Here is a 21,432-nt window from a genome sequence, read left to right as displayed (position 1 = left end):
AGATGAATGTATGAATATATTGATGAATGTATTCCTCATTTGTAAGTTGCTTTGGATAAAATATATATTTTATTTAAAATTTAAATTAAGAGGTGATTCATTCGTGAAGCATTTGAAATACTTAGGAACAACATGAGTATAATTCACTTCTCACATGCATTTAAGACATTTAGCTAACACTTTTATCCAGAGAAGAAGGCAAGAGTGTTCATACGCAGTGAAGCCCACATAACCACAGACACACATTTCACAAAAACACACACGCAGAGACATCCAAACCACACATTTTCCATTTAGCACACAGGGTTTTGTTCATCAGTTGATGGGGACTTTCCATTACCGCAGTTTCTATTCTATAGGCTACTACATCTATCCAGTACCCCTAAACTTAAACCTCACATAAACCTTTCTGCATGTTTACATTTTCATTATGGATTATTATTTAGTGTGTTTATTCCTTAGTTGGTCCCCAAAAAAAACTGACACTTTTGGTTGGTTTTCAAAAGGTATTAAAACTCAACCCATTTCTAGCCTAATATATGGCTGTTGTAGAAAGGTGGTATAAAATAATCTTTTTTTATCGTTATCATCTAACATGTTCAATTATTTAAATGTAAAAAGAAAAACATGTATTTGTTTGTAAATATGATTAAATAATATTTAATAAGATCGTTGTCTGTTGAAGCTCTTCTGAGTCTGTATTTAGTGTCTGATACCGGTAGATGGCAGCAGATAGTCTATTTACAAAAAACTTTATCATCTCTGTCTTTACGTTTGCACTTGCACATAAGTCTCCCAACGAGAGATTTTGTAAATTGTGTTTTGTAAATAAGTGTGTTTAATAAAAATAAAAAAACAAAATAAAAAAAAACGTTTGAACTTTGCACTTGCTAGCATGGAAACATTATTAATAAAAATATATACAAAACAAGATGAAACACACACATTACATTTTTAAATGCCCCTAATGTTCTCTGTACTGCTATTGCTTTTGATTTAAAAAATAAAATAAAGGTGTAGGCTAATATTCACATTATTTTTTCAATCTTCATTAGAATGTGATCAATAATAAACTCACTCCTATATAAGTTTAAAGTTTATTAATTCAACAAATAATGTATTATTAACGGATGATTTAAATGTTATTCCAAATCATGTATAATACACTGTTCGGTGGTATGTTACAATTTACTTGACAGCCAATAACAGTGAAGCAGAGGCGGTCTAATCGACCTAATCTGTCCAATCACCTGAGGAGATAATCTAATTAATATTCATGAGCTCTCTCCGTCACCGCAGCGTAATGTCGTAAACCAAACTTTGAGCGAGCGCGCACGGTGATGTCACGGATTTTAAAATGGCGGTTCCAACGTCTGCTTTGAAATTACATCCATAATCTACCGCTCATAGTTCAAAAATATCACAACGGACGTCATGTTTTGAGAGAAATACTGTTCACAGATAAAACAAGACACTGTTATTTTGATCCAGAATGGATTCTGTGGTCGGAGAGGATCAAACGCTCCCGTTTGACATCAATCTGAGGTAAAGCGGTTTATTTTTTTTTCATTTCTGTCAGAGCCTGTCAGGTAGCGTTAGCGTTAGCATGTTAGCTTGAAGGGAAACATTTAAATTAAGCACAATAGTAGTTTTCTTATTCTGTTTATTCAACATTAGAATTTCTAAATGTTTTCTGGTAACGTTAATCACCTCGACAAAGATATGAGCTAATGTTAACCACTGTGTGCTTGTTATGAATATGTTCCTATTGCTGCACATTAAACAGATATACATTTATTTTATATCTGTAGCGTTTACCTTACTTCATGTAACCGCTGATATAGTTGGTGAATACGATTTTAATTCTGTATTTTCTCAGAAATTATGCATTGATGCTTTTGTTATCATTCTGACAGTTAATGTGCATTCTTGACAGCTGCTATTTCTGATCGTGTCTGGTTCAGTTTTAATTAATAAATTATTATGGTATTAATAATATGTGTATAACGTTACTTATAAATGTTTATTATTTTGCATTGACATTTTGTGTTTAATTTGAGTAGTCTTATCCAGCTTTTGTGTTATTACTATGTTGTTTGGCTGGTGTTGAAGTTTGATGCTCATAGCCCCCGTGTTAAAAACAAAACACATGATCCTCTTAGTTAAATATAGCAGGGACTTGATCTCTAAAGCATCTGGGCACACGAGGCTGTTTTTTGACATTGTTTACTGTGTTCAGGAGTCAAATACATGTTAAAAATACCTTGGACAGTCTGTACGGGCACAATCCATGATCAACAAACCTTGACAGGAGGGATCATTAAAATGGAGTAACAACATTTTGTAAATGCAAGTGCAATGCATTAAATATATTTGTCTTCATTAAATTGTTTTAGTATGCATTAAATAAAAGTGCTTGTAGTAAATACAGTCATATGCATTGAATGCAATGCAACCAGACGAGAAGTTAGTTATTTAGTTTACTGGTGCACAGAATGCAATTAATGCATTGCATTTCTGTCTCTGAAGTGGTACAAGTTGTGTTGTTGAGAAATGATGAGAGAGAGAGAGAGAGAGACTGGCTTGTTATGAGTTGTGAGTTGATCATGCGCTGTCAAAGAAGAAAACACACTGCTTCCTTCCTGGATTACACACACACATATAGCGGAAAAGCGCTCCTGTTTATTATCTGACACATTGATCTCTGTCTTTTACTTTTCTGTGGCCATGTGACCATGAAGGACTGATGTAGGTAGGTTATTACACTGTTACACCTGTGCTGCTTGTGTATAGAGTTAGTGCTGTAGATGTGTAGATTTGCATTAGATCACTCTTATGGTGCTTAAATTCAGAGATCAGACTTTGCCAAGTTCAGGAGGTCTTTAATGGGTAAGAGTCGAGTTTAATTGTCAAGTTCGAGATCAGTTTATCTATGCTGTCCTGATGGTTGTGTCATTGTAGTGTCACTTTTATAAACCAGCTGGTGAGCCTGTGGTGGGAAACACAAGATGAAAGCTGATATCAGTCTGCTGCCTTATTACCTGACATCTGATAGGAGCTTTTAACCAATTCAGATATGTTTCTGAAACTCTGACTTGTATGTAAAACCTATGAAAGAGTTTTATGATAGTTTGTGGCTAGCTCAATGCTAACAGTGCAGGAAAACGTGAGAAGAGGAAGTTGTTTGGCTGTGATGTGTTGTGTTGTGGAGCGGCTGAAGGTTGTGCATCCGTTTGCTCCATCCTCAAAATACTGTTACAATACATAATAGACAATGTCATAGACCAGGTGTGTTTCTTTAAACTCTGCAGGACAGTGGCCCTCCAGGACCGAGCTTGGAGAGCCCTGTCATAGACAATAATAGACACAGTTTGCACTGTTGAGCAAATTTTCACATGAATGTGTGATTTTAATGATTGAATGCTGTATGAATATTATGGAAGTTGTTATATTTTTAGGCCACATTTTTGTTTCTGTTACTGTTATGTACACACAAATAGGATGTAATGGTCAATTTGAGGGTTGTGTTGGGGTTTTGTCAGTGGCTGATGCTGATATGTACTTTTTACACATTTTCTTGCTGATTAGAGAGAAAATTCAGCTGAATGGTTTTGAACTAGAGATGGACTGATAATTGATTCTTCAGTAAATGATTTGAAAGTCTATTATTATAATTATAATTATCGTAAAATCATAATATGTACTGTTGGGATTTATTGTTTTAGTAGAACAATTAGGCTATTTATAATTGTTTGTTATCGGGCACCAACAACATAAAATTAAATTATCATTATGTGTCAGAGATTATACATTTTGGTCAATCTCTATTTTTTTAAATATGGTAAAATCTGTGCTACACTGTTATTAGAAGTTAAAAGAAAAATTGTAATAAACAAACATGCATTGGATCTGAAGATAATATGAACTTTGTGCGTGACAGTTTAACTTCTGCATATATCTACACACATATTTATATAATATATACTTACTTATATGATATAATCCAATTAACCAGCAAATGAGACTGAGACATATGATTATTTTTACATTTATTTTTTCAGAATTGTGAATTTTTTCACAAAATTCACAAAATTATGCATTATCCATTGAGAATACTGTTGGTACAATTTTTGAAACAGTACATGTGTTAATCCAGAAATGCCAATAATCTCAATAATCCCAAATAAAGGCCTGTAAATTGGTCTGGTTTCATAAGAAATTCAAGAATGCATCAGATCTGACTTGTGAGTCTTATGTAAGTTCAGTGTGCCGAGTGTCCTAATGGGCTTGCCTTAGGTCTGAACGACTGTCTGATGAGTGAAGGGGATTGAACTTGTTAGGAAGCCAAGAGTCACAGCAAATACACACACACACACACACACACACACACACACACACACACACACACACACACACACACAACATAAAGATGCTGTGATCTGTACATTCACATTAGTTTCAGACAGCCTGCTTACATCATGCTCTCGCTTGTAGCCAGCGCTGCACTTTAAAGTTATGATAGCACACTCACATTGTTTCTGCTCCTGTTCCCAGCCTTGAGGTTGGATTATGAATAGCATCCATTCCACAGACATATGCACCGTCCATTCTTTCACTGTTTCTGCGTGTTTTCATGAGCTGGATAGTAAAGTAGAATAGGCTAGACGCTTTGTACTGGATATTTGCACCTGTTTCATGGATGAATGCTGACAGGTTTGGGATTTGTTGTGATTTCAGTGTATTTTTCTTGCTGTTTTACTTTTGTCTCTGTGTATGTGTAACTTATATTTGTCGTTGTGTGTGTGTGTTTATGTTGCAGTATTTCCAGACTGCCAGAGTCTCTGAGCAGCAGCAACTTCAGCATGGACAACATAACAGGTAGACATTTCCTCATATCTTTTAATATAATCCGTTGAGCACTACATGACTAGGGCCGGGTATCGCCATCTACCTCACGATTGATATGACAATTCAATACATCACGATATTGAATCGGATTCATTCTCTCTTGTTCCTTAAGAAGTGATTTAGATATGTGTACACTTTAGCACATTTAGGACTATATAATCTGTTGAGTTATAGAGACTGTTGTGTAAAAAAATTAGATGAAAAGCAGCAGATATTTTGTTCCTCCCTCCAGCCTTTTACCTTTAAATCTGTTATGAAAACACACACGGTCTCACACGCTTGTTGTATTTCTCTCTGAAGTCCAAACCACATGGTCATAATCAGATTTTCATCAAAGGTTGAAATACTCTGAAAATAACAAATAAGACACACAATGATCATTTCTGGAGCGAACAGAAGCTTGTTTGTTTATTCATCTGTCTGTTGTCTTGTCATCTGAAACGCCTCTTGTTTCCAGGACAGAGGATGTCTCCATCCAAAGCTCTGAACATGAAAGATTACGAGAATGTAAGTACAACAACAAACCTGAACATTTCTTGAATCTCTTGAATTGAATCAGAATGTTTGCTTTTGTTTGTTTTCTTATAATAAAGAGACATTTAGACAGCCTTTTTAGGAAAGTGTGCCTACGATGCCAAAAATGATGTCTTGATAGGCAGCTCACAAGGTTTTGAAACAGCCATTGAGTGTGCTTATATACATTATTCTTACATGATTATTACATGATAGTTTTTCTTTTCATCTGGGATGGTGTAGTTTAAGCAAAACCAAATTTTGTGCATTTTCTTTATCTCCGTTTATCATGTTTAGTGTTATTTAAGCTTACTCAATATGCACGCTTGTTTATGTTTTGACGTCACAACTGGAGGTTGAACGTCTATATCAAACAGTTTTCTTGCATTTTTTTTTTGTTTATTGATTTGGATCTAAACCCTTAAAACGAGTTTGAATGAGAAATAATAATGTGTAAACATTCTCATTGTTATCAGTTTAAGTGCCTTTCTTACTTATTGATGATTTTGAACTTCATTTTCATAGGTCAGCATGCAACTATTTTGGTATCTTTGGCATTCATGATATTCTGGTATAGAATGTCTGCCTGTCCATTTAAGGAAAGGGGTTTATTTCTTTGTACTGAGATAAAGATCTTTGTGCATTCCTGTGTGTGTGTGTGTGTCTGAGAGAGAGAGAAAGTCTGTGTGTGTGCTGTAGAAACACAGAGACCTTTCAGAAGAAGGTACAACTGCCCATCACTGTGGTGTTTGTGGTTATTCCTGGCTCCATTTGTATTTCTTTCTTTCCCTTCCCCCTATTTCTGCCCCAGATGTTGTAGTGAAAAACGCTCGGAGTACAATGACGCACAGTTCACTGCCCTGGCAGTCTCTCTTACACACACACTCATGCCAACCCTCATTACTGACACACACTCATTACACTCTTTTAGCTCCCTCCACATTCCCCTTTCTCACTCTTTTTCTGCAATTCAGTTATTTGAAGAACAGCTCTGCTCATGTTTATTCATGAATGAGTCCGAGTTTTGTAAGGAGGAAGCTCTGAATATTCAGAAATGTTCAGTGTGAAGGGATGGTTCAGGCAGAATAAAAATTCTGATGGAGATTTTCTCCATTTCATTGTTGTTCAGTCTGGTTTTGTGAACTGGTTCATTTAAAAGATCTGACACACTTGTTCATGAATCTAGCATCACAACGATGAACCATGAGAGCTGTGGTGTATGTTAAAATTGTGTAAATTCCAGTTTGCTCCTTGAAATTTTCCAGAACTACTGCTTAAGTAAAAGATTAGGCTACATTTTCTCCTTGTTTGTATTGTCTATGTATGTATAAGGAATATTTTGAGTAATTTTCTGTTTCCCTTACAGCAAATCACAGCTCTGAAAAAGGAAAACTTTAACTTGAAGCTCAGGATCTATTTTCTGGAAGAACGTGTGCAGCAGAAATGTGACGACTCCACAGAGGACATTTATAAAACGGTTACTGATGCACACTGTCACAAACACACATGTGCACAAATATGACATTGTTCCTAGATCTAATGGTGGAAGTACCCCCTTTTTAGCGTGTTCGCATCGCAGGAACTGGGAACGATTTTAGTTCTAGTAACGCCTTTTGGCTAATTAAATTAGTTCCTTCTTCAGAGTAGGGTCTAACCGAGCACAATAGGAACTACCAGTGACATAAGTGTACACTGATTGGCCGAACGCACGCAAAACACCTGCACCCACCATTTAAAAAGAAAGCTGTGTACACACATAGAGATTATAAGCTATATATTTACTCCTCGAACTAACTCTAGTCTCTCAACCTCTATGCTGAGCCAAGGAGGAAATCCAACGCAACTAACCTAACAGGATTATGTTCTTCTGCTCAGCTAGCGACATTGGGCATCAACCACATGGCAAACGCTAAAACTTTTTCATATACTGTCTACTTTGTTTGTATAACAGTTCTATCTAATAAAGTATTATAGATAGAATATGTAGATAGAAAAATTTGTTCTCGGGGGAAACCACCCTAGTGGCTAGTTCCTATAACGAAGTTCCTAGAACTACCCAGTGAGAAAGGGGCTATTGATGCCAGTAGTTATATGCACAGTGACCTTATTTTGTTGATTGTAAGTAACTTTTATATCTGTGTGTGTAGAACATTGAGCTGAAAGTGGAGGTGGAGTCAATGAAACGAGATCTGGCTGAGAAACAGGAACTGCTTGTGTCTGCATCGTAAGTCTTGTTTACATGTTCACTTCCTATTTTTACTAATTATCCATCCTAACTTGGTGCGACATGATACAGAATCAAGCAATAAAACCTATTTCTTCTTTGTTCTTCTTGTTGCTTGTCGGTCCTAAACAATCATGACATGTGATAAGACATTTTGTCCCTTGGTTCCAGTTTTTGACGGATTACAGTGTTTCTCATACATTGATTCATCTGTGGCGGCCGGAAAATATATTTAAACTTCTCATAATAACATATAAGGTCAATAAGCACGATAAGGCTTTGGGTCCTTATCAAAAGACTGTCTGTTTGCGGCGTGCATAGAGAAGTGCTCACTTCGTCACGTGATCAGCTCCGCATCTCAGTTCACAGTGAATGAATGCAGTGAACTCCATCTGTGCATGTGCTGAGTTAAGCTTGCATTTGGGAACGCAGTTACGCATTATTTTCACATTTGCATAGTTGACGATTACAGGATTTCACTAGATTTGTAATGAGATGCGTTTGTAAACTAGTTTTCCGTCAAAATAAAAGCTCGGCTGCAGTTTCCGTCAAAATAAAAGCTCACGGGTTTATCTCTTGCATGTATAAAAATTAGGACAAAACTAATTATGAAAGTTTCTTGAATTTTTTTGTGCAATTGTTTTACAATATATGGCTATTACTGTCATAGGAATAGGAATAATATTATATTATTATTAGTATTATGTAGTGCAATGTAGACTGAGACATTATATCACAACTAAAAGGAGGTTTGAGTCCCATTTAAAGTTCAGGTACAAGTCAATACTGATTTTGTTAAAAAAAATTCAACAGATTAATGAATTTAACTTATTTGGGGCATGGATTGTGAAGTGTAGCTCTGCCCGTATTCAAATCAAATCAGTCCAAAATCCTATTCCACATAGCCATTAAACATCAAATTGTTCTGATTGGCTGTAATTTCATTACCAAGTGGCAATATTTTGCTTTACTTGGGACAGAAAAATAAGTATTTTGTCATATTCATTTCAGTTTATTTTACTGAAATGGCATTTAATATAAAAAAAATTGACAAAAATGTGCAAAGTGATTAAAACATGTCAAACTATAAACAGACCCAAATCTCCTAACATTTGAAAATTGTATAAACTACAAAAATTTTGTCAGTGATGAAATTAACATTGCACTGGAAACACTTGGTTATGACTAATTTGGGCTTTCAGGTCAAATATTTGCAATTGAGGACATGTAAACGGCATTGGATGTAAGACACCGATCATAATGGCATGTGTTTGTGTGTGTAGGAAAGCACTAGAGAGTTTAGCCAGTCGAAGTGTTGGTGATGATGGCAGAGAGAAGATGCACAGAGAAATGGACTCACTCAGAGAAGCATTCAACACTCGGATTCAAGAGCTGGAGGAGGTAAAACAAACCCCACGATTTTTGTAGCAAATGGTTGAGAATATGTTTTCATCTTTAGTCATTACCATGGCTTTCTCTTTTTCTTCAGTCTCTGCGAGTTGCCCAAGAGGAGCTGGAAAGCATGGCCACCATTGCTGAACAGGAGAAGGTGAAAAATATTGAATTGGAGAAAAAGCAACAGGCCGCCAACCAATCAGGGCCCTCAGATGATTCAGGCTCCACCCCTGAACGGCTCAGAGAGCTCCAGCAAGCCCTTCAGGAGAAGGAGAGGTGATCAAGAAAGAAATTAAAGTACTAAAAGACAATTTATTCATTAACAAAGTGTAACTTTTAGTTCTGAAAATCCCTGATATGTTTTCCACAGTGTTATTGAGCAACTGCAGGTGACACTCAAAGATCAAGATGCAATGATTGGAGAGCTTCGGAAGAATGACCCGCACCAGCCAATAGGAGAGCAGATGACACAGCTGAACTCCCTGATTGGCCAAAAAGACAGTCAGCTACAGGTTAGTCTCTTAGTTTTGTAAAGCACAACAGTGGCTTTCTTAGACCAATGTTTATGCTATCTCAAAGGCACATCACAAACACTTGAGTGATGATGGTTTGTGTATTTTTGTTTTTACAGGTCCTTAGAGAAGAACTCGACCGTGGGAGAGAAAATGCAGAAAGAGACAAACAGGTAAGCAGACAGCTACCAGAATGCTCCTCTTCATGAGTGCGTGTATAGAGTAAAACTTGCTTGTAAGTAAGCCTGCATGATGATGTGAATAATTGGGCGGCATGTTACTAGCTATTTCTTACTTGACACAAAATTGTCGTAAAGGGAGAAAGCGGCCTTTGAAAGCTGAATCATCCTTTGAGTAGCATTCGTGTTTCAGGATTTATTATAGACATTTGTGCACTCATGAGCATAATAGTTTAAATCTACCTCTTTAAAAGATTGGGCCCTCATCCACCCTGAGAAATCTCTATAAAATAATTTAAAATCCGACCTTGTAATTCAATATGACTGGAAAGGTCAAAGAGTGTGGGAGCCCTGTAGAAGGGCAATGTGCTAAGCTGGATTAGCAGGTTGGCAGCAGTCTGTGTCTGTTGCAAATGAAAAAACAAACATCAAAACTGAAAAGTGAATTGTTTTTAATGCTAGGGTGCTGTAGGTGGTTGCCAAAGTGTTGCTGTAAAGTTGTTTATGAGGTTTATGAGTGATTTCTAGCCAGTTTAGTCATTGCTAGATGGTTGTTAAGTGTTCTGGCCCAAGTTTGAAGACTCCAACCTCAAGTCCTTGTGATCTTTTGATCTCTAGATATGGCTCAGGTCCCTCATTCAATGCAAGTCTTTGAGATTTTTTTCATCTTCTTTCATCTTCTAAGTCTGATTGGTGAAAAGTAATAACCTCTCCTCAAACCACACAATTTTAAGATGTCATTCATGTCTGTAGCACAGCTCGAGTTATGCACCGAAGTTGAATTCTTAGGGTTTGTTGTTCAGAATATCAAAAATACTAATAAACTGTTTCATGCTTGTGTTTCATGCTAACATTTAGGGCCGGGAATCTTTAGGCACCTCACTTTCCAGTCCTGATTCCGGGAGTCCGTATTTTTTTCTTATTAATTAGTTTACCGGCTTTAAATCTTACGTTTATTTAGTAAATGTTTTATTTAATTACTTGTGCAATTATAAGTACTAAAATATTTAAAATAAAAAATTTTATTAAAACAATTCTATGTAAAGAATTTAACTAAATATAGCTTCAAAACATACAAGAAAATTGTACGTAATAAAAAGGAACCAGAGTGGTTTCAGCATTTAAGAGGGCTTTAAGGAGGCTATCTGAAAGTTTCCAGACAAGAGCAGTGAGGGATTTTTCTCTCTTTCTCAGCATTATTGCTTTTTGATTATCATTGTTGATGACATTCATAATAAGCTGCATTCACTCTAATCAGCACAGATCAATTTTGACATATCAGATGTTCTGTCCTGTCTGTTTAATACCTTAAGACATAACTGTGTTTAGATTAATTTTGCATTTTAAACGCATGAGATGCAAGTGCATTTAACTGCTTTCACTGAGTTATGCACAGCCAATGTCACAAGCGCTGTTCAACACACACACACAAAGCACAGGTGAGCATTTAAAAGCAGACATCTGTCAGTAAGTGAGTGTCATGTATTAATGCTGCATTCCAAATGACATAAATTATGCCTTTGTAGAGCATTTGGAAGGAAAAACATTGAAATATCGGTCGGGTGAAATCACCCCTACTAACATGTTCCAGCGTGACCTGTAGCATCCCCAAGGCACGGCATGAGCATCAGTGGCCCAAATACAACTCTTCTCATCAGACACCCGCTGAGAGGATTACTGTCTGTCTGTGTGTGTGTGTGTGTGTGTGTGTGTGTGTGTGTTAGCAGACGTTGTGCACATCACCCAAAGGATTTCCTGTGTGTGTTTGTGGATTAGAGGGTCTAAATCTGTGTGTGGGCAGAGCACAGTTAGTTCAGTGCTGAGCGAGATGGACAGAGAGACTCAGAGGAAGAAGGATGGAACGATATCATGTGTAAAGATCAGAGAGCTTTGGCGATGCCATGTTTTTGAAGTGTGTTTATTTGTCAGTGGCATCAGAGTTTTAGTGTTCGTCTGGTGAACATGCGTGACCCATGCCGTGTATGCGGCGTATGCGTGCAGGGTGGTCAGTGTCGTTGGTTGTTCAGTGCATGTGGCCGTCTGAGGCTGGCAGTGGTCCTCTCTCATGTGTTGGGTGTGGAGTTGCAACGGGACGGTCACAGTGAGTTTCTCTGCGGGAAATGCGTGTTCTTGCTCGAGCGTGTCGTGCAATGCGATGTCGCTATTGAACAACTGCAAAAAGCACAAGCTGCTCAGCTGCAGCGGCTACAGAAGGAGAGAGATGGACTGAAAACGCAAATCACGAACAAATACAGACAACATAACCCAACCAAACTAGGGGGAAACGCATCACAGAAACCTCTCAAACAGGAAGTTCAGACTGGAGCAGGTTTACATAGTCCAAAACAACTGCAATGCATCCAGCGACCTCAACCAAAGCAGCGGCAAGCGTGGGCTTGCTTACAGGTTTCTTCAGGGGCGGTCGGTGATGGCCAACAGGAGAAGTTCAAAGGTCGATTAAGGAGGTGTGTGAGCCTTGAGCCTCTTAGTAGAACAGAGCGCTTGCACCGTTCGAAATCAAATTCGTGTTCACGTCAGAGCAGCGACACGCGTTCTAGAACAACTGTTGGGCCGGGAGCCCGACCTCGTTCTCTTAGTCGAGACTACCTGGACGTTGTGCATAAGAAGAGCACTCTGATATCACGGTCAGCTTCCCTCCAATCAGTGGCCCTGGAGCAGCATGAACATGCCCTCATCAGTGCATCACCCTTCAGACGGCCACTGAGAAACTCAACCCCTGGAACCGTAGAAACGACCACGGTGCTGTTTGATATACTTCAGCTCCTGAAGAGTGTGCAAGGAGTGCGGCCCGTCCCACGCTGCAATGGGAGCAAGATTCCAGTACTGAAACATCCACAGTACACACGTGGAAATGCCCACAGGAATGTGTCATGGAAATCGAGGATGGAGACAAGTCTGAGAGAGATGGAGGAGGAATTTAATGATGATTACACACCTCTCAAACAGGAGGTACACCCCCTCATACACTGGCTGTGAGATTTTGATGACCCTCTGCTTACTCAAAAAGTAGAGTACGACAAAACAACATGCCTAGAACATTAAGGGCAACGGATTCTATTACTATTCTCAACAGCCTCGTTTTTGTTTGTCTCAAATTAAAAGTGGTTTTATGTGTGTTACAGGTGTTAGTTGAAAGGCAGAATGAGCTGAGCAGATTGGAGCAGAAGACTAGACAGCTGACTGAAGAACTGAACATGGCCAAGAGCGGCAGCCAGACACTCAAACACACACTAGAAGAAACAGAGAGAGAAAAGAAGGTAAAAACAAATCCTCTCTGCATAAATGCAAACTACAGGCCTCAAAAATTGACATTAGCCATTTTAACATGGCCGGTAAAGCTATGACAAATGATTCTCTGGCATTTTAGAAATAGGTTCTGTACATGCATGACCTCTAAACTGAAAATTGTCATTAAACTAACAGCAAAGGATGCATATGTGTTAGTCTGATTGGCTTCCCTTCTTGTGTTTCAGGCTCTTTCTGATGAGCTTCAGGAGAGAGAGATCGAGCTGGCTGCAGAGAAGAAGAACTCTTTAAAACGAGACAAAACCATCCAGGGCCTCAGTCTAGTTCTCAAAGAGAAGGAAAAAGAAGTACGACTCAGTCAAACATTGACACTGATTCCATATTGTATTTGAAAATGATCTGAAATAACATAATTTTCCCTTAAATTTTGTTTTACAATCAAATTTGACAACAAAAGCTATCATAAAATGCTATTTTATCTCTATTTCTCTTTCTTTCTGTCTCTCTTTTAGATTGAAGATTTATCCGGTGATCTTGAAGAGAAGGATCAGGCTCTGGCTAAGGCTCGAGAGGCCCTTCATAAAGCCAAATTACAGAAATATCAGGCATGTAGCTCATGTGTTATGTCGCACTTTTGAGTAAAGACTCTAATCTTTGAATTAGCATTTGTTTGACAGCTGGAGCTACCGTCATGCTACTTAGTTACTCGTATAGGAGTGGGTGAAGGGTTTGTGTAGTGTGTGTATTACATTCTTCTGTGTGTTCCAGGGGGCTGAAGACCAGCAGTCTCTTCTCCTGGAGCAGCAGGCTGAGTTGTCACGGCTCCAGGCGGAGGCTCACTCGTCGCTGCTGGAAGCCCAGAGGCTGCAGCGTGTGCTCGCCAGCAGAGATTCAGAACTCTCCCTCCTTCGGCAGGCCAGACAGCAGCTGGAACAAGAGCTGGAGCAACTACAGCAACAGAAGAAGAAGGGAGACAAGGATACTAACGTGAGTAACACAAACACATGCAGAAACATCTTTTATACACTATAAGAAAACGGTTGGAAATATTATAATTTTTTTATTGCTGTATCGCCCAGTTCTATAAACATCGCAAAATTTGACACATGCTTGATAACTGTCTCAAAACATTGCAATAAACAGCAATATTTAACTAAAGATTTCTTACAATACAAAGAAGAATTGCATGGTTAATTGCATAAAAAACTATCAGCGATACCATTTTGCTAAAATGATGTAGAAATTTGAATGCTACAATAAAATCTTTTTAAGATTTTAAAATAAAAAAATTATTTTTATGCTTTCTTTTGTTAACTACAGGATCTTCAGAACCAGTTGAAGAAGCTAAACGGCACACTGGCTGACAGAGAGAACACTCTAGAACAGCAGCGTCTAGAACAGCAAGAACAGAAACGTGCTTCTGAACAAAAACTACAGAACACTATAGAACGACTTACGGCCAGCCTGAATCATAAAGACCAGCAGCTGCAGGTACACACACACACACACACTCAGGTTGAAGTCCCCACCGGTATAGAAAAACAGGTACACACACACACACACACACACACACACCTCTCTGCCCTCATTCACTCCAGATTGTATTAACAGGACTATATGAACATGGTTAGAGATTTGGAGAAGAACAGAACCCAGGAGGAAGGGGATCCCATGGTCGCTAAACTGAGAACACGACTAAAGGAGAAAGAGAAAGCACTTGAGGTTTGTGTCTCTTCATTTATTGTTTTTGTATTTATTAGGAAGTCTTAAAAGAAATATGTTTCTCTGCCAGTGTCAATCCAGATATAACAATATTGATCACGAGACTCAACATGAGATATTTTTGTGTGTGTGTGTGTGTTTGTTTTCTTTTTGTGTGCAGAAAGCATTGGATGATAAGTTTGCAGCCATGGAGGAGAAAGAAAATGAGATCCATTTGCTGCAGCTGAGTTTGAGAGAGAAAGAGAGAGATGTGGAACGTCTCAACAACCTGCTCTCACACAACGAGGAGACCATTAACGTTAGTGTGTGTGTGTGTGCGTGTGTGAAAAAGAGAATTTACATCGGTAAATTTAGCATAATTGTCACATGATTTCCTAACTTCCCTTAACATCTGATACGGTGTTGGGCTAATGTGGAATCAGATGCTAATGGTTTCTATCTTTTTGTGTGTGTGTGTGTGTGTGTGTGTGTGTGTAGAGTTTTGATGCTCTCATAAAGGAGAGAGATCTCGAACTGCAGCAGCTGTTGAACTCACTGAAGAATCTTCAGAGGTGTAAAGACGAGACTGAAGAAAATCTTCAGAGAGCTCTGAGAGAGAAGGACGCCATTATACAACACTTAAGACAAGCACTGGACAACAAAACGAGAGACATGGAGGTACACACACTTTCACACTAGAGTTTTTTTATGCTGGCCCAAGTCAGAGATTGGTTGGTGTAAAGTTTTTTTTTTTTTTTTAAATTCACTTTGCAGGACATGGCCAATAGAGTTCTGAGCCAGTCAGAGTCTCAGGGTCGTGACCTTGCAGAGCAGATGAGTCAAAGGTTAAAGCTCACAGAGGCAATGCTGTCAGAGGCGGTGAAGGACAGAGAGAGACTAGTGACTGAGAACCAGACCGCTGTGGAAAACCTGCTGGCCACCATCAGCAGCAAAGACCAGCTTATGAGGGTACTGCATACATACACTTACACTAATGCTTGATGCATGCATTTATGAGCACAATTTCCTGTCACTCTACATGTAGGCAGGAATAAATGTCTTAAGCGGTCTGTGTTTGTCTTTGTAGGAGAGTGTGGAGCGTCACATACAGGCTCTGAATGGTAGTGCAGCTGAATTGCAGGATCTGCGCAAGCAGTTGGCAGACGCGCATATGCAGCTCAGAAACGCACAGAGACTGAATGCCACAGCGTCACAGGAGGGACACCTAGAGACCGCTGAACTCCGTACAATGTTGGCGGAGAAGGACTCCCTCATCAATGTGAGACTTTGACCTGTAATCTTTTGATTGCAAGGTTGCTTAGATTGATTGCTTGGTCTGAACGCAAACGCTGACATAAGATAGTCATGTTGTGGTAGAAAATGTATGTAAAATGTGATGTTCTGTTGGTTTTATAGAAGTTGCTAGAACGTAGACAGGACAAAGATCGGATCCTGTTGGAAATGAAGATGGGTGAAGCTCCGCCCCCTCAGGTGCTGGAGCTCAGACAGACCATTGAGGTGTTACAGGAGAAACTTGAGGAAAGAGAAGGTGAGAGTGTGTTTGTACTGTAAGAATACAACAGTTTTAGAGTAAAGGTGCACTGATGTGTAAAATTTGTACCCAGTAATTGTCAGCAATGTATCATTCATCCCTAACTTAAATTATATGTAGACCTATTCTTTGTGTGTGTGTTTGTAGCCGAGCTGAGCAGGCGAAACAGTGAGGAAACGCTGAACATTACTACAGTCAGTAAGAAATCAGTGGTAGTTTTGAAGAAGGAGCTCACAGAGAAAACAGAAGCTCTTAACGCAGCACTGAAGAGAGAGAACCAGCTCAAGGTATTTTTTTTGTGTGTCTTATGAATGTGTGGATTTATGTTTCAACGTTTGAAACTTTTATAGTAACTGTGTGTGTTTGTGACAGATTTCTCTAGCAGAGCTTCAGTCCATGGTCTCAGAACTGAAGGCGAGATTAGAGGGACAGACAGCCAATATCGAGTCCCTAACATCGACACTCAAAACTAAAGAAGAAATCATTACTGTAAGTGTAAATTACACATGCATATACACAAAATGTACCCTCACTGCCTTAAAGATAAAGATCAGAACTATTGAATATCCTAGAATGCAATAGAAGGTTTCCTGAAGAAAAAACCTCATTCATTTTTTCCATAGAGAAATTGTTTCCTACATACCATGAGCTATGAGGTTATATTACAGTACATTTTCCATCTGATTTTGTGGAGTGGTTCTCTGCAGGAGCTACACCAGAGTTTGTCTCAGAGAGGGGACAGCCGACTACCTCTGACCCGGGATCAAGCCTCCCAACTGGGTGAGAGTGAATTCAGCATGTCCTCCCTCCCTCAGAGAGAAAGAACCATAATTGGAGGAGATCACCAACAACAGGTACAAAAGTACACAAACACTTTTCATGCTCTAACAGGTATTCAGCTTCTTAAGCTGATATGCGTTAGCATCTCTAATTTTGGTTTCCTTCTTATTTTGTAGGATGCTGCATCTCTATCTGATTTGCTGACTGAGCAGGTGAAGTTAAATCGAGCTCTGAGAGCTGAGCAACATCTCTACTCCGACCTCATCAGAGCCGTCAAAGAGCATGACAGGTGTGTGTGTGAGACACCTGAAAGGTTGTGTATGTTGTAATGTGATGTTGAAACCTGCATTTTAATAATGTTTTATGTTGTCTTGTTTCAGTGTTGAGAGGCTGCAGGCACTGCAGTTGGAGCTCACAGCTGTTTCACTCCTCAGACAGCAGCTAGAAAGTGGCGTCCAGATGAACACGGAGCTGAGAGATCAGCTAGAGAAAGAGATCCAGAGAGCCAAAGAGAGAGAAGGTGCAGTACAGCCAGAGAGTGCTGACAACCAATCAGATCTCATGCTTTAAATATAGTCACTCAAAATACCAAACAGAGAGTCAGAACCTTTTAGTTTGTCCAGGCTGCAATGATGCAGGGCTAAAGCCAGTCAAAGGCTAGGGTTTTTATTTTGCCCATCAGGTTGTTGACTTTCTGAATGGCTTTTATATATCAGCCCTGCCTCTGGTGTAAAGCTGGACACACAATAACATCACATCCAGATTCTACATCATTCCATCTTCACATAACTGTCCTTTCTTATTCATATGAAAGCTTGCATTTCTCTTTCTTCTGATACGCTTGTATGTTTGTTCTGTTTTTCAACTTTCTTTGTCGTTTTTGGAAATTTTTTCCTGCCATCATCTGTGCTTTTTTCATCAGTTCATCTGTTTTCTGTTTTTTTTTTTCTGTCTGTTTGTTGCTCTGTTCATTCATTTGTTCACTCATTCATCTGTGATGTTATTTATTTATAGAAAAAATATTCTTTCTAATAAAAGTGTTTTAACTGTCTGTGTGGCTCATCAACACTAAAACACTACTAAATTCACCCCTCCCCCATGCCTCTGCACACATATATGCCTTCACTTATTCAGACTGTTTATTTATTTATTTATAAACATATATATCTGTATAAACATATACAAGATATATACAAATACTAATGAGAAACTTTCCTATCCACTAACCTTCAAAACTGTCATTACATCCTCATATGCTCACTTTATTCTTGTAAGTTCATGCGTTTTCATATAAATGCACAAGAGAAACGGATCAGACAGTGTTGAATAGCACTCAATGCTGGAAAAAAAACCCCTGAATGCCCTGGTCTGTGTTTCTGCTCTGTTTACCTATAATCCTCTTGTGCCCATCTGCCTTGTGGATAGTTGCCATTGCAATGCCCTCTCTAACCATTAGGGGATTTAAAAAAATATACACCTACAGCATTAGATTTTGTATGCGAGTGTATCAGAAAAAAATCTTTATTTGATAATTTAAAGGGATAGTTTACACAAAAACCCAAAAGTTCACCCACACAAAAGAAGATATTTTGAAAGATGTCAGTAACCAAACAGTTGAAAAAAAATCTATGGAAGTCAATTTGGCCCATCAACTGTTTATCAACAAAATATCTTCTTTTGTGTTCAGCAGAAGAAAGAAATTCATACAGGTTTGGAACAACATGGGGGTGAGTAAATGATGACAGAATTTTTGGGTGAACTATCCCATTAACTCGTTCATTCCCACTACATAATTTTGAATTTGATCCAAATTGAATTTGTTTTATTCTATTTGCCAGTCATCTCTCTGCGCACACTCACAAAACTGAAACAGATGCACCCGATTAATTTCCTCCCAACCCAGGTCTCACTCACTGTGGCTCTCTACTCACAATGTAGTTTGTATGCTTGGAGGTAGAGATGCACCTATTTATCCGGCAGAGTATTATGAAAAAGGCCGATATAACAAACCAATGGTTTATTAATTAACTGTGTGAAGGCACTGAGTTGTATAATGTCTGTTGCTTAATCCAGTCTGGTTTAAATAATTAAATACTTGCTAAAACAAAATGAAATGCATACAAAATACAGCAGTGCTCGACAATAAGGATTGCCCGGTGCCATTGTGAATGTTTTTTTCACTTTTTCTAATTCACACAAAATTATATCAAAATCCCCATCTTGACGAGTATCCTTGTGAACATAGTCTGTTATGTCTTCAATTAACGCAAACAGTTTAGGATTAATATATATCTAATTTATACAATGAAGAATAGATTTTACATTTGATTTCTTTATTTCTGTACCTGAAAAATAAAATAAAATAAAAATGCAGAGAATATCAGAGCCATGATTAGTGCAAATAATATGCTATGGCACAAATTCGGTTTGTCATATCCTGATTATGCACACTCCCCATTCTCCTTATATTTTGTTTTGTTTTCTCAGCTGTCCTATAAATAATACAAAGGCCAAAAAAAATAAAAATACAAAGAACAAAGTTCATGTTGTTGTTTTTTTGATATTGTAAATATTAGGGTGATGCACATACATTCATACATGAATGTACATATACACATACATGAAATATATAGTGTTTGCAATGCCACTAACTGAATGTGTGTATATACGTGTGTGTAGGTTTTCACGAAATATATAGTGTTTGCAATGCCACTAACTGAATGTGTGTATATACGTGTGTGCAGGTTTTCACGAAATATATAGTGTTTGCAATGCCACTAACTGAATGTGTATATACATGTGTGCAGGTTCGAACCCTTCAGAGTTAGAGAGCATGCGTGACGCACTGGAGGAAGCTCACCGCTGGAACACTTCTCTTCAAGCACGACTAGGGCAGATCCAGAACCGAGGAGGAGGGGTTGGACAGGCCAACGATTCTGGTACATATATATATATATACCCATTTATATAATTTGCAATTTTAATCACTTACTTAAATTAGTTATGTTATTTCTTTACTGAGTATTATGCCTTAGAACTCATCGTTATTTGACTATATGCTAATTAATCTGATGATTTTAGTGGACACGCTGAGTTTGATTGGCGAGCAGACGTCCTATATGAGTATATGTGTGGGGGAGGGGCCAGAGGAGGAGCTCCAGCACTTGACTGTAGAACAACTCAGAATAAAGGTGCGTGCCTAACCAATAAGTACTATTTTTGTCAAACAAAGTTTGATGATTATTTAAATTTGCATTTTACTCTCACTTTCAGGTCTTAGAGCTCCAGGCAGTAAATGCCGAACTACAGAAGAGGGTGGTACTGATGGAGAATGACATTAAGGGTAACGATCCAAGAGACTCTCAGAAAGAACCAGACCTTATCAACCTCTCAACACCTACCAAGGTATTAAAGTCTTAGAAATGCATTTTCCGGTAATTGTTTCATAATGTTATTTGGAATATGTTTGTGCAAAGCTGAAATTTGTTTTGATGCCATTGTGAAAGCAGGAATCTTCTGATTTTGTGCTTTCGTGTTCCGTTTATGATTGACCTCATGTCTGTAGATGAGTTTCTAGTTACTAACATTAGTAAGCTGTAGGTTAGGCTTTCAATAGAAGTTTGTGTCTGTAACATGTTTGTCTGCTGAATGAGTGTTTATGCATGTGTCTGTGGTAGTTTATTCTCCCTCTAGTTCTCTCTTTTTCCTCTCTCTCTCTCTCTCTCTCTCTGTCTCTCTTTTGTCTCTCTCTTCCGTCCCCGCTAACCCCTGTTATCTCCTCTCTCTGTCTTTCTGGCTTATTTTCTTACCCATGATCACCTGCAGCCACCCATCCTACCGTTACTGTGTGATTTCTTTATATTCTGTTCCATTATGGCATTTTGTGTTGTTAAGTCATGTGTCACCAAACATCCCATTACTGTAGCAACCACAGAGAGAGCAGCCACCTACCGCTAAAGATGATGCAACACTAATGCCTCCAAACATGAAGGTAAGAATCAGTCAGTTTTGTATTAATCTACTGTTATCTTGATCTTCAGCTCTGAATTTTACTTTAGCACTCATCTGGAAACCTCACAGTGGTCTTGTTTTTGTATTTAATATTGTCCCGTGTGTTGTTGATCTCTAAGGAGAGATGTGATGAGGGAGATCGTTCTCCAGAAGATTCCAGTGCAAGTAATCAGCAATCAACGAGAGAGCAAGGTGCAGTACCACCCATGTCCAGATTCCTCAGGGACGAATCTGAAACAGCAGAATTACAAACGCTTCTCACAGACTGTGAGGCGGAGTCAGTCTCTCAACTCAGGTATGTTCATCCTAACTAGGTATTCACACAGTAGCTTTGGTTTTATATAAAATCAAAACTTTAAAAACCCATCAAACTCTTTACTGCTGAAATCT

At 38.5% G+C, this 21,432-nt stretch overlaps 1 protein-coding gene across 15 annotated transcripts in view; it reads left to right on the top strand.

Moving 5' to 3' along the window:
• Nucleotides 1–1,315: 1,315 nt before the first annotated feature.
• cdk5rap2 (CDK5 regulatory subunit associated protein 2) overlaps nucleotides 1,316–21,432 on the top strand; it is a 39,003-nt gene continuing 18,886 nt past the window's right edge. For 14 of the 15 annotated variants that reach the window (XM_079847676.1, XM_079847689.1, XM_079847685.1 and 11 more), the window contains exons 1-30: nucleotides 1,316–1,545; nucleotides 4,820–4,878; nucleotides 5,366–5,415; nucleotides 6,788–6,898; nucleotides 7,569–7,645; nucleotides 8,929–9,046; nucleotides 9,135–9,316; nucleotides 9,411–9,552; nucleotides 9,672–9,725; nucleotides 12,875–13,009; nucleotides 13,226–13,345; nucleotides 13,511–13,603; nucleotides 13,767–13,985; nucleotides 14,319–14,489; nucleotides 14,610–14,720; nucleotides 14,881–15,018; nucleotides 15,198–15,377; nucleotides 15,474–15,668; nucleotides 15,787–15,978; nucleotides 16,116–16,248; nucleotides 16,399–16,538; nucleotides 16,624–16,740; nucleotides 16,959–17,105; nucleotides 17,208–17,320; nucleotides 17,412–17,551; nucleotides 19,839–19,970; nucleotides 20,113–20,222; nucleotides 20,305–20,436; nucleotides 20,957–21,022; nucleotides 21,162–21,337. In XM_079847676.1, the coding sequence (XP_079703802.1) occupies nucleotides 1,493–1,545; nucleotides 4,820–4,878; nucleotides 5,366–5,415; nucleotides 6,788–6,898; nucleotides 7,569–7,645; nucleotides 8,929–9,046; nucleotides 9,135–9,316; nucleotides 9,411–9,552; nucleotides 9,672–9,725; nucleotides 12,875–13,009; nucleotides 13,226–13,345; nucleotides 13,511–13,603; nucleotides 13,767–13,985; nucleotides 14,319–14,489; nucleotides 14,610–14,720; nucleotides 14,881–15,018; nucleotides 15,198–15,377; nucleotides 15,474–15,668; nucleotides 15,787–15,978; nucleotides 16,116–16,248; nucleotides 16,399–16,538; nucleotides 16,624–16,740; nucleotides 16,959–17,105; nucleotides 17,208–17,320; nucleotides 17,412–17,551; nucleotides 19,839–19,970; nucleotides 20,113–20,222; nucleotides 20,305–20,436; nucleotides 20,957–21,022; nucleotides 21,162–21,337 (3,806 nt within the window). In that variant the 5' untranslated portion in view covers nucleotides 1,316–1,492. Of the gene's footprint in view, nucleotides 1,546–2,569; nucleotides 2,753–4,819; nucleotides 4,879–5,365; nucleotides 5,416–6,787; nucleotides 6,899–7,568; nucleotides 7,646–8,928; nucleotides 9,047–9,134; nucleotides 9,317–9,410; nucleotides 9,553–9,671; nucleotides 9,726–12,874; nucleotides 13,010–13,225; nucleotides 13,346–13,510; nucleotides 13,604–13,766; nucleotides 13,986–14,318; nucleotides 14,490–14,609; nucleotides 14,721–14,880; nucleotides 15,019–15,197; nucleotides 15,378–15,473; nucleotides 15,669–15,786; nucleotides 15,979–16,115; nucleotides 16,249–16,398; nucleotides 16,539–16,623; nucleotides 16,741–16,958; nucleotides 17,106–17,207; nucleotides 17,321–17,411; nucleotides 17,552–19,838; nucleotides 19,971–20,112; nucleotides 20,223–20,304; nucleotides 20,437–20,956; nucleotides 21,023–21,161; nucleotides 21,338–21,432 lie in introns of those variants that run through there. The other variant, XM_079847686.1, reaches the window with a different exon arrangement.

The sequence above is a fragment of the Squalius cephalus genome, assembly GCF_949319135.1.
Source record: "Squalius cephalus genome assembly, chromosome: 17".
In the NCBI taxonomy this organism is placed as follows: Eukaryota; Metazoa; Chordata; class Actinopteri; order Cypriniformes; family Leuciscidae; genus Squalius; species Squalius cephalus.
Note: the sequence above shows the minus strand (reverse complement) of the source record. Positions and strands in the feature narration are given on the sequence as shown.